Source organism: Felis catus, chromosome B4, assembly GCF_018350175.1.
Source record: "Felis catus isolate Fca126 chromosome B4, F.catus_Fca126_mat1.0, whole genome shotgun sequence".
Taxonomy (NCBI): domain Eukaryota; kingdom Metazoa; phylum Chordata; class Mammalia; order Carnivora; family Felidae; genus Felis; species Felis catus.
Window position 1 is genome coordinate 119,309,975 of NC_058374.1, and position 15,475 is coordinate 119,325,449.

At 34.4% G+C, this 15,475-nt stretch overlaps 1 protein-coding gene and 1 long non-coding RNA gene across 5 annotated transcripts in view; one reads left to right on the plus strand and one right to left on the minus strand.

The window, feature by feature from the left end:
* Positions 1-13,035, plus strand: part of TMPO (thymopoietin) — a 30,810-nt gene extending 17,775 nt beyond the window's left edge. The window contains exons 4-9 of one of the 4 annotated variants that reach the window (XM_023257346.2): positions 917-1,014; positions 8,030-8,149; positions 8,249-8,344; positions 8,759-8,869; positions 9,912-10,000; positions 10,819-13,035. In XM_023257346.2, the coding sequence (XP_023113114.1) occupies positions 917-1,014; positions 8,030-8,149; positions 8,249-8,344; positions 8,759-8,869; positions 9,912-10,000; positions 10,819-11,104 (800 nt within the window). In that variant the 3' untranslated portion in view covers positions 11,105-13,035. The remainder of the gene's footprint in view (positions 1-916; positions 1,015-8,029; positions 8,150-8,248; positions 8,345-8,758; positions 8,870-9,911; positions 10,001-10,818) is intronic. The other 3 variants (XM_023257347.2, XM_023257348.2, XM_023257349.2) reach the window with 3 other exon arrangements.
* Positions 13,036-13,433: 398 nt separating this feature from the next.
* LOC123386701 overlaps positions 13,434-15,475 on the minus strand; it is a 36,754-nt gene continuing 34,712 nt past the window's right edge. Inside the window, exon 4 of the long non-coding RNA XR_006601003.1 lies at positions 13,434-13,915. This is a non-coding gene — a long non-coding RNA (uncharacterized LOC123386701). The remainder of the gene's footprint in view (positions 13,916-15,475) is intronic.

Below are 15,475 nucleotides of genomic sequence, written 5' to 3' on the forward strand. Positions count from 1 at the left end.
GTCTTTAAAAGTCTAGCTCTTCTGAGGCACCTGGCTGGCTCAGTTGGAAGAGCATGCGACTCTTGGGGTCATGAGTTCAAGCCCCATGTTGGGTGTAGACATTATTTAAATAAATAAAACTTAAAAAATCTAGCTCTTCAAATGGTGACAAAAAACGAAGGCTAGGTGAATGGAACATTGAAGACTATATAAGATATATTTGAGTTGTTGGCATCGTGGTGATATGCTAACTAATATATATGCACTAGCTTCTCTTCAAAGAAATGTTTTTTATTATGGAGAGAAGGAGGAGAAATGACCTGTGAGTTTTATTTTATGTAAGTGGGATTCTTCTAACCTCAGTTGTACCCAGGTTTTTTATAATCACATCAAATCAGAAGGGAGGACTTTTAAACTGCCCTAAAGTATTAATGTCACCACATCTATTTATTATTAGAGGCTTGATACCATGCAGGTATTTTCAGCCTTAAAATTCCCTATAGCTTTTGTTCTTCCATATTTCAAATTTTAATAGCTAACCTTTATTCATATAGTAGTTATGCACCGTATGGACAAAAGAATGGTAACAACTGTGTTTTAATGTCCTTTTCCCACATCCAAGCTGTTTTGAGTGGAAAGCCTCCATGGGCAGTTTGAATTCACTTTATGTTTTAGGCTACTAGATCCAGAAAAAGGAGAGGAGAATAAATCGTAAGGAGTGGGGGAGATAAACAAATATGAATAAAATATGAATGGGGAAGTAAACTTTTTAAAGACAGAAATTACAGTTGAACAGTTGTAGTCTATTGAGGTAATAACCAGTAGATAAACTTGTTTTACATAAGAATGTCTAAAACGAAGGTTCCAGAGTAGTGAGGATGACATTGTAGTTTATTGTGTAGTTCCGAGAGTAATGTTTCTCCGATGTTATTTCCAGACTCTAAAATAGAGCTCAAGCTTGAGAAGAGAGAACCACTAAAGGGCAGAGCAAAGACTCCAGTAACACTCAAGCAAAGAAGAGTTGAACACAATCAGGTATCTTTAGTTTTCTGATCGCTGTGTTCAGGTATAAATAATCTGACAGCACTAATTTGCTTATGTCCTCCCCTTTGGTTAATAGTTGACACCCAAATTCCAGCCCTCAATGAGGTGTTCATTCCATTGTTCATTAAATGGCCTTAGAAATCTAAACTTCATGTTTTTTGTCAGTAGCGTAGCCTGTACTTAACTGCAAGAGCCTAGTGTTTAATAAATGTCTCATTTGTGTTTGATTCTGTGCTAAGTGTGATTCAAAGCCAGTCATACTTTCAAGGGAAATATTTTAAAAGGTTGGAAATGCCTAAGCATTTTTTTTTTTTAAAGGAAAGGATGGATTTTATATTGTATCTTTGTCTAGATTTCTAATTTTGCTTCTACTTTTGCTCGTCTTCTGTGGCTTTTCCCTCAACTCTGAAGCTAGTCTGTTCTTAAAACCATACTTTTCTTTCCTTATTTGAGGTGAAAATTCTTTTTCATTTGTGGGTGAGGCAGGGTACAGTTTTTCAAAAGGAAAATGTAGGAAACTAAAGAGAGAACTAATAAGCACAGGTATAACTGAACTAACAGAGAACAAATTATTGACTCTAATCTTGCATTGATTTGGCTGACCTTTACAAGATAGCTATCCGTAGAGTCATTTTCCTTATCCTTAATTTGTCTAGCTGGAAGATTTGTCTAGTTGGTTATTTAACTTTTCCATCTTCTCTTTGGCATTTTAAAGTCACACATCCTCAGAGGAAGTTCTTGATTGCTTAAGCTATGTCTGCCTTAGTTTGATGTACTTGATAAGTTGAATTTCAGAACTATTTGTTAGAAATAAGCTTGGGGATTGCAGAGAATGTATAGAGCACTCAATGAAAGATTTTGTTTAATACAAAACTAGTACTGGAATAAACATATTATTGCCCTTTTATTTAGCAGCAGGGACATGCTGAAGAATAAGGAAATAACATGAAAAAAGAAATTAGGAAGAATCTGGTGACGGACAATGAAATAGACCAGCATGGAGAATTTTGGTTCTCAGTATAAAGGCAGGATGGTATAGTGCCATCAAGAATGCTTGACTGGTCAGATAATAGGTAAAAGGCAGGTTGGAGGATGGTATTAAGTATGGTTTAATTGAGTTGGAGAATCTAAACTGAGGGACAGGATAAATACAGAGTAAATTTAGGAGATGATAGTGGCCTTCTACAAAATTCAAAACATCAAGAAAATTGGAGGGAAGTGTTTAGGGACCCTGTACTCAGAGAGTGTCACTTGTTTTAAGCGTTTTACCAGTTTTGTTCATCTTCCCGTGTACCCTCTAGCTTTTTAAGTTCCTTTTGGTTTTATTTTGCTTTTACTGTAATATATTAAAGTGAATCTCTAACATAATTTCATACATTAAAATGTCAGTACTTTCAGTATGTATCTCGAAAAGATAGCTGTTTCATATATACATATATAACACTGATACTATCACACCTAATAAAGTCATTAATTTTTTCATATCTGTTCAAATTTCTCCAGTTTCAGAAATACCTCTTTTATGATTAAATTACTCAAATCAGGATCCAAGTAAGCTACACATACCATTTGGTGATTTTTGTTTTGTTTTGATCTCACAAGCCTGTAGCTATCTCCACTCCCCTCTATTAATTTGGTGAAGAAACCAAGTCAGTTCTCCAGAATTTCCCATATTCTGGGCTTGGCAGATTGCTTCTTCAGTTGTCATTTAATTTCCTGTTCTGTAACCCTATATGTCCTGTAGACTGGAAGTTAGACCTGTGGTAGGGCTGTGTACTAGGCTTTCTGTGATGATGGAAATGTTTTTTATATCTCTTGTCCGTTGGGGTAGCCATTGGCCACATGTGGCTATTGAATACTTGGAATGTGGCTTGTGCAGTTGAGAAACTAAAATTTTAATTTTATTTAACTGAAATTTAAATAGCCACATGTGGCTGGTGGTTACCATATTGCACAGCATCAGACTAGAGGATTGGATAGATTCAGGTTCAGTTTCTTTGACCAGAATACTTCATAAATGGTGTGGCTGTCATACTGCATCATTTCAGAAGGAAAACAATGCTAAATTAGTAATAGGTTCCGATGTTGAAAGTATGACCCATCCATTTTAAAGTTCCACATCACCCTTTCATTTAATGGTTATGATAGCCATTTATGATTATTGCCTAGAACCACTATGTTGTTTGAGGTTATAAGGTAGTGATTTTTCTTATTATTCCTTTACATCTATAAACTGGAATTCTTTTATAAAGAACTTTTATGGGGCTCCTGGGTGGCTCAGTCGGTTAAGCGTCTTGACTCTTGGTTTCAGCTCAGGTCATGATCTAGCCTCTTTGTGGGTTCGAGCCCCGTGTTGGGCTCTGTACTGGTAGTGCAGAGCCTGCTTGGGATTCTCTCTCTCCCTCTTTCTCTGCCCCTCCCCCACTCAAGCTGTCTCTCAAATAAAAAAAACAAAAACAAAAAAAAACTTCTTTCATGACCTGCATAATTACCTTGAAATAAAATTCACACAAGATGGGGCGCCTGGGTGGCGCAGTCGGTTAAGCGTCCGACTTCAGCCAGGTCACGATCTCGTGGTCCGCGAGTTCGAGCCCCGCGTCAGGCTCTGGGCTGATGGCTCGGAGCCTGGAGCCTGTTTCCGACTCTGTGTCTCCCTCTCTCTCTGCCCCTCCCCCGTTCATGCTCTGTCTCTCTCTGTCCCAAAAATAAATAAACGTTGAAAAAAAAAAAATTTAAAAAAAAAAAAAATTCACACAAGAGAGCCAGCATACTTTGCCAACTTTCAAATTAAAGTGCCCTAGTCACTTTGAGAGGTGATCAATAAAATATTTCTTAACTAGCATGGTTTTCATATATTTCATTTATGAATCAGTTACACTCATCATTCTTTTTCCATGTTCAAATTGTGTCATCCTTATTCAGTGGGAATTACTGAGTTGGTTTCTGTGTCCTTTTATTGACGCTGTTTGTCTTTGATAGTTTGTTTTCTAGCACAGTAAGATGTCCCAGGCTCATGTATATTTCCTGCCTTTTACCAAATCAGACATTTTTTCCAAAGAACCCTAATCTTTTTCATTGAAAACATTTGGAAGCTACCTACAGTGGATGCTAGGTTGTGCATTTCTGCTGGGTTGTCATTGCATTCAGCCCTTTTTACTAGGAAGAGCTAGGAGTACTTATTTTTTAGGAAAACATAAATCATGAATTCATCAAGTTTGTGAATGCTGTCTAACTTATGGATGTTCTATCTGTATCTCTTTTATGCTGTCTTGGTTCTTAAAACGTGAGTTACTTAGTTTCACTATACAGATGTTTCTAAATAATACAGTACTCTTGATAATAAGGCAGGTAAAACGCAGTTTGGGTTTTTGGTTTGTTTGTTTGTTTGTTTTGGCAGTTTTTCTTGTCGTTAGGGCATAAAATCAAAATATTGTGCTTAAAGTCACGAGTGAATTTTTTTTCTTTCATACAGATTTTTAAATGTATATGGTTTTATTTAGGCATAAATAAGAGAGTCAGAAATCTGGACTTTATCTTTGTTCCTTTTATTTATAAGTAGCTCTTTCTGTTAACTTTTGGTTAATATTTTCTTTTTGAAAATATTCAGGGAGCGCCTGGGTGGCTAAGTAGGGTAAGCTTCCAACTCTTGATCTCAGCTCAGGTCTTGATTTCAGGGTCGTGAGTTCAAGCCCCGCATAGGGCTCCATGCTAGGCATGAAGCCTACTGTATAGATGTATACATTTATTCTTGCTCCTCTTCTTACATAAAAGGCAGTGAATTTTGCACATTTCTACCTGTTAATCTAAACACATATCCTGGGGATCACTTCATATCAGAATACAGTATGGCCATCGTCCTCATTGCTCTGTACCACTGCATGTTATTGCATTTTATAGATGTACTGGGATTTATTCAGCCACTTTACTTTTGGTGGATATTTGGATGATTTTCAGTTATGCTGTTTCCATAATACAAAGATGAACTGATGAACAGCCTTACACATATCATTTCATATTTTAGCCAATTTATCTTGGGGAAATCTAGAAGTAAAGTTACTGGGTAATTTTGCTCGATGTTATCAAATCTCCCACATAAGAGTTAAAACATTTCACACTCCCACCAGCATTGTATGAGAGTACCTTTCTCTAATGGAGGAATAGGATTCTGTGTTTTTTTAAAAATTAATATGAGTAACCATATTACTCATATTTCACCTAAATTAATAGTTATTCAGAGTAAGGTGGCTTTTAATTAATACTATTTCTTTTTATAACTTCGTTTTGTGTAAATTTTTGCTTAGAGCTTGTATTTTTACTGACAGATCTATAGCCTTTTTTTTATAGCCCAGCTCCTGCATTCTTTTGTGCCTCAACTGCCTACTGTCTTCCAAATAACTTTTTGCCTGATAGCATATTGAAAGGCAATGCAAGGTTTTTGTTTCTGTCTCCTGTTTTTCTCCTGATAAATTCAGGAGTTGCTGGAGAACATCTTGCTGAAAGTAGATGAAAGTTGCAGTTAGTATTTTGGCAACAGTATACAGCAATCATGTTAACTACTAATTTTACATAGGAATGTTTTTCATTCTTTTCAGTCAGTAATCGTCACTTGTTTATAGTGGATTCTGATCGAAAAAATCTTCAGAATATTTTTTCTGGTGTGTGAAGAGTTCTCCATTAGTTTTCTGTGAAGATGATTAATTCTCAATTAGATGATGATAGTCAAAGAACTAATAAAATTAGTTGATAGTCCTCAACCAAAGAATTTAATAAACCTGGACAAAAGGAAGTATATATGATTTATAGTGAGAAGTGTCTTTCCCACCCCTTTCCAGCTATTCCCACCCCTTTCCAGCTATTCCCACCCCTTTCCAGCTATTCCCACAGGCAACCAAGGTGTTTCTTGTGTTTCTTTCCACAGAAGAATATAAAGAATATTTAAATGGAACTTGACCTTTAATTCAAGGATAACTAATAGAAATGTAAACATGTAATTTTTTTTTTATTAACCATAGTAGTTTCAGTAGATGTTGGTAAAATTTTTGATAAATTATTTCAGTTCAAAATATAACAAATGGAAAATCCTGGAATTTGGGAGACAACCAATTTTAAGGAAAGGGGATATTTTTCCACATGCCACCTTCATGGCTGTAGATAAAATATCTGGTCTTTATATTTTATCAGTTTTATTAACCCTTTCAAGAAATGTAATTTTTAATTCTTTGGGGAGTTTCAAAATAGTTAATATACACTGATAATACCAGATACACTCTCAAACCATAATATTTTTAAAATACTGGTTCTAATTTTATTGGCATTGAGCAATTGACTATTAAAGAGGAAGCATTACTGAAAGTAGTTTTAAGAAAATACTTTGAGATAGCATCATAAGTCAGTTATAGTATCTTAAACCGGGTGTCCTCAACCCTGGCTGCACATTAGAATCCCCTCAGGAGCTGTAAAAATTAACTATGCCCAAGCCCCTTCTAGAAGAGATTCTGACTTAACTAGACTAAGGTGGGGTTGGGGGCATTTGATATCTCTTAGAAGCTCCCCACTTGATACTATGCTGCCAGGATTGAGAACCTCAGATTAAAACTATTGTTCCCTTCTATTCAAATAATCAGGAATTTAACTGTTAATAAACATTTATCATATTTGTGTGTAATTTGTTTACACATTTGTCTTTTGATCAATCTTAAGTTTGCATTCAGCACATATTTTCTGATAGCAGGAAAAGGAACCCAGAGTTTCTAATTATGAGTCAAAGAGAAACTCTTTAATACTAATCCCAAATATAGATAAATAAAAAATTAGATAGGAGACTATGTTTGTACCTTGTGGGGTTTAGGTAGTAATGTTTCCAGCTAAATAAGCATGCTTACTGGATGAGCGCCCTTGTCTCAGGATGAGAGTAAAATACATCTGTCTTTAAAATTAATAGGCACTGAGTTGGATATAAAAACCTCAGTTATCTAGATAAAATATTAGCTTGAAAGCAGAAGTGACAATATAAGCACACTTTAGTATAATACTAACCATTGATAGATGTTCTCTGGTTAATTTAAAAGAATCATCTGGTAATTGTGGCTTCAAAGTTGAGTAAGTTGCTACTTGGAATGCAGAATCTCAGGTCCTGCCCCAGAGCTGCTGAATCAATAATCTGTATTTTAACAAAAGCTCCAGGTGATGGATATGCACATTAGTTTGAGAAGTACTAGTCTAGTGGTTTTCAAACTATTATGTAAGAACTACTAAATTATTTTTTAAATGAGGAAAAATCAATTGGCTTTTCAGGGAGAAAGGAATCTGGGACTGGAAGGTACCAGTGGTCCCTCACTACTGCTATCTCTATAGTGAGAAGTGTAGGTTTGGCACTTGACATTATAGGCTTGTGTGTTTGTGAAAGAGGTAACTTACCACCAGGTTCTTCTTGCTCAATTTTAGTATCTGTTTCTAAGAAAAGTTTGACACCTGGGAACTTTTACGTTCAGATAGTTGTGTGTGGATTATAATTTAAACTGAACCTTTAAATAATCCTACTTGAAAAGGACAATGTTTAATTTATGTTAACAATTATAAAATTTTATTTTGTTTTAAAAGGAAATGGGCTTGTTATAATAAATGACTTTATTATAGTCATGATCAGCCTGCTTTTTGTTTAGACAGCCAAAGAGGTGCAGTTATGAAACAAGAACCAAATAGCAAACAGCAAGTCACAGAAGGAGCAGTGATAAAATTATGTGCTTTTCTCCCTCTCACTCATATTACAATTTGTAAGCTCCTGTAGTTGGATGCTTTAATGTATTTTACCATACTTTTTAGCACTTTCCAATGCCTACATATTGGTTTAGTCAGTACGTTTAGAAATATGTTGACGGCATAGCATTGTTTGCAAATGCTGGCATTTGGAGATTTTTCATGACTTCTCACTGTGCTAGGTAATGTGGCCATTATTAAGGTGTTTGATGTTAGAATATGACTTTTTAATGTGTCGATACTTGAATAGAGCTATTCTCAAGCTGGAATAACTGAGACTGAATGGACAAGTGGATCTTCAAAAGGCGGACCTCTGCAGGCATTAACTAGGGAATCCACAAGAGGGTCAAGAAGAACTCCAAGGAAAAGGGTGATGCAAGGCTTATTGCTTAGAATTGGGTTTTCAGATTGGTAGGGCTTTAGTGATTATTTTATATTTATTGTTTTTGTTTTGTTTTCAAACTAACAGGTGGAAACTTCAGAGCATTTTCGTATAGATGGTGCAATAATTTCAGAGAGTACTCCCATAGCTGAAACTATAATGGCTTCAAGCAACGAAACCTTAGTAAATATGTTTCATAAACTATACAAGTGGTATTCTTTGTAAATTATCCTTTAATTAGAACTGGGGAGGTGGTAAATTTGGCAAATCTCAAATTTGTGTTTTTAAACATTATATTTTAAACTCATTTTCCCCATTCTGAATTTTAGAATTTTTCAATATAGTCAATTTAAATATATCAATTTGTACAAGAATCCTACCTAAGTATTATAAGGAAACTTTTTTGCTAAAATATTTAAAAAGTGCTAAGGCTTCACATGTGAAGCATTGAATATGTTCATTTCTAGGTTCTTTTGCCTAAATTTTTATTAAGAGAAAGTACTGAATATTACAGAAATAGAGTATCTTTTTTTTTCTTTTTACGTGTCTTTGTTATGTTTGGATAATTCTGAGTCTGAATAATTTGAATCTTGGCAGGTTGTCAATAGGGTGACTGGAAATTTCAAGCATGCAGCTCCTATTCTGCCAATCACTGAATTCTCAGACATACCCAGAAGAACACCAAAGAAACCATTGACAAGAGCTGAAGTAAATGCATAAAATTTAGATCGATGCTATCATTGATCTTTTAAAGAGGAAATTTTTTATATTTGTCTTTTGCAGTGGGAGGGAGCAGAGCTTTCTTAATTGGGTGGGTGTGTGTGTGTATGTGTATGTGTGTGTATATATATATATATATATACATATATATGCATATATTATTTTAAAGACATACTTTTAGTGACAGTCGAAAGTAACTAATATAGTATGATATGCTAATACTATCAGCTTGCTACCATGTGCCTCTTAAGTTCTACCTTTCAAGGGAGTATTCATTTTTGTGCTGCTTCTAATGTGTTCTCTTTGTTATGGATGTGGGTTGAAAGTGTTTCTGGGCTGTTGGGGAGGCTATTCTATCTTTTCACTGAAAGGTCAAATAATGGGACTTTTAAGTGACTTTGTATGATGCTTGAATTGATTAACTCCTGTATACTTAAGCTTTGAAGTACTAACTGCATGATGCATTATAATTTTAATGAATTTGTACTGAAGGTGGTTCTGATCTGGGCATAAAGGTAAACAGCAAAATAAGCAGGTAATTTAAAAAATCATTTTGTGTTTTTTAAGTTAGGAAGATTGAATCGACTCACATATACTAAAACTTTTAAGGATCCATGTTAATTTGATATCTTCTGTATTTCATCAGTTATTACAAAATTCTTAACGGAAGAAGAAACAGTGTACTCTTAATATTAATGAAAAAGCATGGGAAATCCAGTGGGGGGAACTTAACGCTGCCATATTAACTATACTGGATTTTAGTTTGAGGGTGGTTTGGGGTTGTTGTTTTGTTAGCTTGAATGTGTGGCAGTCCCCTGCCCCCATTACCACATTAACATATCTCCACAGTGAAGAAATTTGAGGAGAGCTTTGGAAGTGTATGGATGCTTGAGCAATGATGGATTTAGAAAGGGGAGTGATAAAAGCTGGGGCAGACTTGAATGCATTCTGTTCTCTGAAACTTCTTTTTTAAATTGTGTTTTAATTGCACATTTACACTGTTAACTTGTGGTTGTCTGTTTCTTATTAGGTGGGAGAAAAAACAGAGGAAAGAAGAATAGAAAGGGATATTCTTAAGGAAATGTTTCCCTTTGAAGCATCTACACCAACAGGAATTAGGTATTCAGATACATTAAAACAAGTATTAGTGTATTCTACTAGGGTATTTTTATTTATTTACTTATTTATTCCCACCTTTATTGAGGTGCAATTGACATAAAAGTTGTATCTACTTAGGATGTACAACATGATTATTTCATATGCACCTACAGGAATTTTAACCTTTTATTTTTAATTGAAATATGGCTAGCATATAATAGGGAAATTATGATTTTTATTCTTCACAAGGTTATTGTACCCATGTTTTCAGAAGTAAACTGTTCTTTTGAGAGCAGTGTAATTCCAAGTCACCAGTTCATATTCTTGAAAGTTGAGTCAGTTTCAGAATTAACTTTGATAAGCTGAAGTATTATAAATAATTTGCCTACTATCTAATTCTCCTTTTTCTAATTCTCAGTTTGTTATATAAACAGAAACCTCGAAGGAAGTAAAAAAGTTTCCCTTTTCTAGTTGAAAAGGCTGTGTTTAGAGAACTCCTGAATTATTTCCTAACTGAACAAATCACACCAAAGTACCTTATTTTTTTCCTCTCATCCTCTAAATATATTGGCTCTGAAAAGCCTTTAAGGAAACAAGTTTAGTGAATGTCAGTGTTCTGAATATTTTCTAATAGAATGAACATCCAACATTTTAAATGAAAAATGTACAGAAATTTTAAATAGGCTGACTGACCTCACTGTTTACATGTGACCGTTTTCTACTCTTATCTCAAGAAATGTGTTTGAAATTAGGAAGTGGTAATGAGATTTTATATTACATATCAGAATCATGACTTTTATCTAAATTTATTTTTTTCTTCCTGCTTTTACTCCCAACAGTGCTAGTTGCCGCAGACCAATCAAAGGGGCTGCCGGCCGGCCATTAGAACTCAGTGATTTCAGGATGGAAGAATCTTTTTCATCTAAATATATTCCTAAATATGTTCCCTTGGCAGATGTCAAGTCAGAAAAGACAAAAAAGGGACGCTCTATTCCCATGTGGATAAAAATTTTGCTGTTTGTTATTGTGGCCATTTTTTTGTTTTTGGTCTATCAAGCTATGGAAACCAACCAAGGAAATCCGTTCATTAATTTTCTTTCTAATAGCTCTGGAAAATCCAACTGAATGATATCTCTTTGGCACACTCAATTTGGTCTCCTTATTTTTTCTAATAACTGTATAAAAAAAATTTGTGTATACTTGTTGACTTGAGAACTAAAAATAATGTGATTTCGCCTGAATAAATGTAGTATTCCATTGAAAAGCAAAGCAGGATATATAAATGGACTTCATTTAAATGTTTTGGACTTTGGACTAGTAGGAGATCACCTCGTGCCATATAATCTTTTTTAGCTCTGGAACTTTTTTGTAGGCTTTATTTTTTTAATGTGGACATCTTATTTCACTTTTGAGAAAAATGTATATTGTTTTTGTGTATTTGGGAAACAAGAAGGGCAAAACATAGTATAATGTGAAGCTACACATTTAAATACTTTGAATTCTTACAGAAAAGATTTTAAGAATTCTCTGCTGTATAAAAACTTTACAGATATGTGAAACATGAAATTTGGTAAGAAAAAACATAACTTGGGTTGTACTTTTTGTAATTGCCATAGGTTTGATTTGTTTATGGGGGAACATACAGCAATAATCTCTTCTGTAACTTTTATTAATAGTAATTATTATAGCCCTATTGTACTCACTTTTTAAAAGATTTCTAGTATCATGAATGTCCTACTTCAGTAAGACCCATTTAAATGCTGTTGATATTTTAGCAGGGATCTTTAGCGCAACATACATGTTTTAGAGAACTGTTAGCTGGCTGTACATGTTTTTAGAAACCGTTTAGCTAGCTATAAGGCTGTAATTGGAAACCTGTACTTTTTATTTACAGTGAGACATTCTGTCCAAATATTTCTTAGATAAATAAGTGTGTGTCTGTTTAGAAGTTAGAAACTTTAAACACTGGTCTTAGGTTCCATTTGGGTTTATTATTGCATTGTCTTCTGTTAACCAAAAACAAAATTTGCCTGGTTTTTTTTGCCCAATATTTCCCAACAAAATTTGATTTAAGTGCAGAAAGTATTTACTTTGAAATGACATAGTAAACTTTTCTTAGATACAAAGTAGTTAATACATAAATTTGTAAACTTTGAATATGAAGTGGGCATTATGATTTTTGTATACTCTTGAAATGGTTAACTTATCTTTGTGGTTGATTTATTTTATTTTTTAGCTAAAACTTACCTCATGTATAACTTGGTTAAGTAAAATAGTAGGTAATTGAAATTTTAGTAGAATCAAGTAAAACAAAAATCATTTGAATTTCAACTTCACAGTCATTGACCATAAAGCACACTAAAGATGTAAGTTATTTTAAATATCATCTGGAATAAAAAGATACTTTTAAAGTAAAAAGCTTAATATGTATATTTAGACCACACAATTTTGATTTCATTAGCTGTATTCTGATATTTAGCTTCTAAATATCTTGTAGACATTTTTCACTTACTTTACAGTTGATCGGAAACATTTGGTAGGTCTGGTCCCACAGGGGAGTGGAAAACTTACTCCTAGATCAGAAATGCTTGCCTCTTTGAGTAAAAGTGTTTCTTTGAAATGAGCCACAGAGGGGGCACATTTTACTCATCTTTTCTACAGTACAGTAATAGCAGTCTAGTTTTTCTTGTTTCTAAACTTTGCTTCCCATATAGTTTTCAATCTTTTTTTTATTATTAGAAATTGTGAGAAACTACATTTAATGATTAAAAATATGGGAAGATAATCAAACTTATATGTGTGTAAGATCAATTTTCTAATAGGAAAGGTATGGTCCAAAATAGTAAAAAGTAGGACCAGGTAAAATATTTAGTCTTTTTTTTTTTTTTTTTTTTTTTTTTTTTTTTTTTAATGTGTACTTGGTCTTTTGTCTGTGTCTGTTTTATTCCACTAGAATAAATGTGTCCTTGATGTAAATGCAAAGCATTTCTTCCTGATTAAATTGTAGATGTAGACTTTACAATATAATTCAATAATAAAAAAGTAATTAACCTCTAGTTTTGTCATTGTAATAAATGCTTTTTAGATAGCACAAACTATAAGATGCCTGATAACATTTCTTATGTGATGTTTATGGATTGTTGAGTTTTAGTTCTTGTTTCAGTTTGCTCCTTAATGTTTTGCTTCTAGTCATTTCATAATCAGCTCCTCGTTTGTTCACGGGTAAGCAGTGTATAGCCATTATACTCACAGAATGATACAGGGAAGCTTCCAGAGGCACCTCCCCAACTCTACAATATAGTGATATAGAACAATATAACATCCTTTTCTAAGTTAGTACTTAATCTCTGACACTCATTGTTAGTCTTGCTTTGGGATGAAGCAAAGATGTTGCCAAGGTGTAGTTAGCATGGAGCTATGATCATAAGATGAAAGTTCTCTCTCCATTCATGTGTTCCCCAAAGGTGATTTTATTTAGTGATTTTTAAAGTAATGTACACACACATACATATACATACTATAATTAGTACATAGCATTAAAGGCTTACCATGCTTATTAGATGCATACCATGTGCTAGATACTGCTTTATGCACTTGATAGATATTGACTTAATCTTTATGGTAATCCTATGAAGTAGATATTTTCTTACTCATTACAAATGAAGAAATTAATGCTCAGAGGGGTTAAGAAATTTGCTGAAGTTTGAACAGCTGGGATGTGATTACATATGATAATTGGTCTGATTACATATAATATGGCAGAGGGGATATGAAAGACTAACACTCTACATACACACTGTATACCAGTTTTCTTGTTCAGCCTTGCTTCTTCTACAGTTTTGGTGCCTCTAAGTTGCAAACTTCATTAGGGATTCTTTAAGCTTCACTTCTAGTTTTAATCTTTCTCTGCAGCCATTTAAGTTTCATTCCCTTTTACTTAAAAAAAAAATAAATTTGACATAATACATTGTATAAATTTAATGTGTATGTGTTATTTTTATACATTTATATATTGTAATATGCTTGCTGTTGTAGTGATTTATCACATTATGTAATTATGGTGCAATATGGTTGTTTATACTGAAGACCAAGCATTCTTCATAAATAATAGAATCTCTATTCAAAGTCCAAAGTTTGCTGAAAATTATTTTTAGTTTGGCATCATAATCATAGTACCTTAAAATACATTGATCAGTATCACCTTATCATGAATTGTATACCAACTTTTAATTGCACTTTCTCCTTAAATTTAAAACAAAGATCTCAGGGGTGCCTGACTGGCTCAGTTGGAATTGCATGTGACTCGATCTCAGGGGTTGTGAGCTCAAGCTCCACGTTGAATGTACAGATTACTTAAATAAATAAACTTAAGACTTCAAATAAAAGACTTTTTTTAAATAAAAGACTTCAAAATAACTCTTGCGATTAAATTATATTAATTTCCTTACATATTTTCTGATTTATATTTGCACACCCCATTTTTTAAGTTTCATTTTCTTGTTTTTTGTTTTTTTTAGGTTTTATGTATTTAGTTTGAGAGAGAGAAAGCAAGGATGGGTGGGGTGGACGGAAAGAGAGACAATCCCAAGCAGGCTCCACACTGATAGTGTGGGCTCAATCACGACCGTGAGACCACAACCTGAGCCAAAGTCTGACACTTAACCAAGACTGAGCCACCCAGACACCCCTTCTATTTTTTTTTTAAGTTTATTTATTTTGGAGAGGGAGAGCATGGAAGAGGCAGAGAGAGGGAGATAGAATTCCAAGCAAGCTCTGTACCATCAGTGTGGGGCTCAAACTCATGAACTGAGATCATGACCTGAGCCGAAGTCAGACGCTTAACCACCTGAACCACCCAGGGGCCCACATTTTTTTAAATTAATTGTTTATTATTTTTGAGAGAGAGTGCACAAGTGGGGGAGGAGTAGAGAGAGAAGGAGATGCAGAATCTGAAGCAGGCTCCAGGCTCTGAGCTGTCAGCAGAGTCTGATGGGCTCAAACCCATAAACTGCGAATCATGATTTCAGCCAAAGTGGGATGCTTAACTGACTGAGTCACCTAGGTGCCCCAATATTTAGTTTTGAAAGAGAGAGAGAGCAGGGGAGGGGCAGAGAAAGAGGGAGACAGAATCTGAAGAGGCTCCAGGCTCTGAGCCGTCAGCACAGAGCCCGACACGGGACTCGAACCCACGAACCATAAGAGCATGACCTGAGCCCAAAGTTGGACACTTAACTGACTGAACCACCCAGGCACCCACATTTTCTTTTCTTTTTTTTTTTTTTATTTTAATTATGGTATAGTTAATAGTTCCAGGTTTACAATATAGTGATTTGATAGTTTTATGCCTTCTCAGTGGTCATCAAGATAAGTTTACTCATGGAGTTCCTAGGTGACTCAGTTAAGCATCCAACTTGATTTTAGCTCAGGTCATGATCTTGCGCTTTGTAGGGTTGAGCCCCATGTCAGGCTCTGTGCTGACGGCGTGGAGCCTGCTTG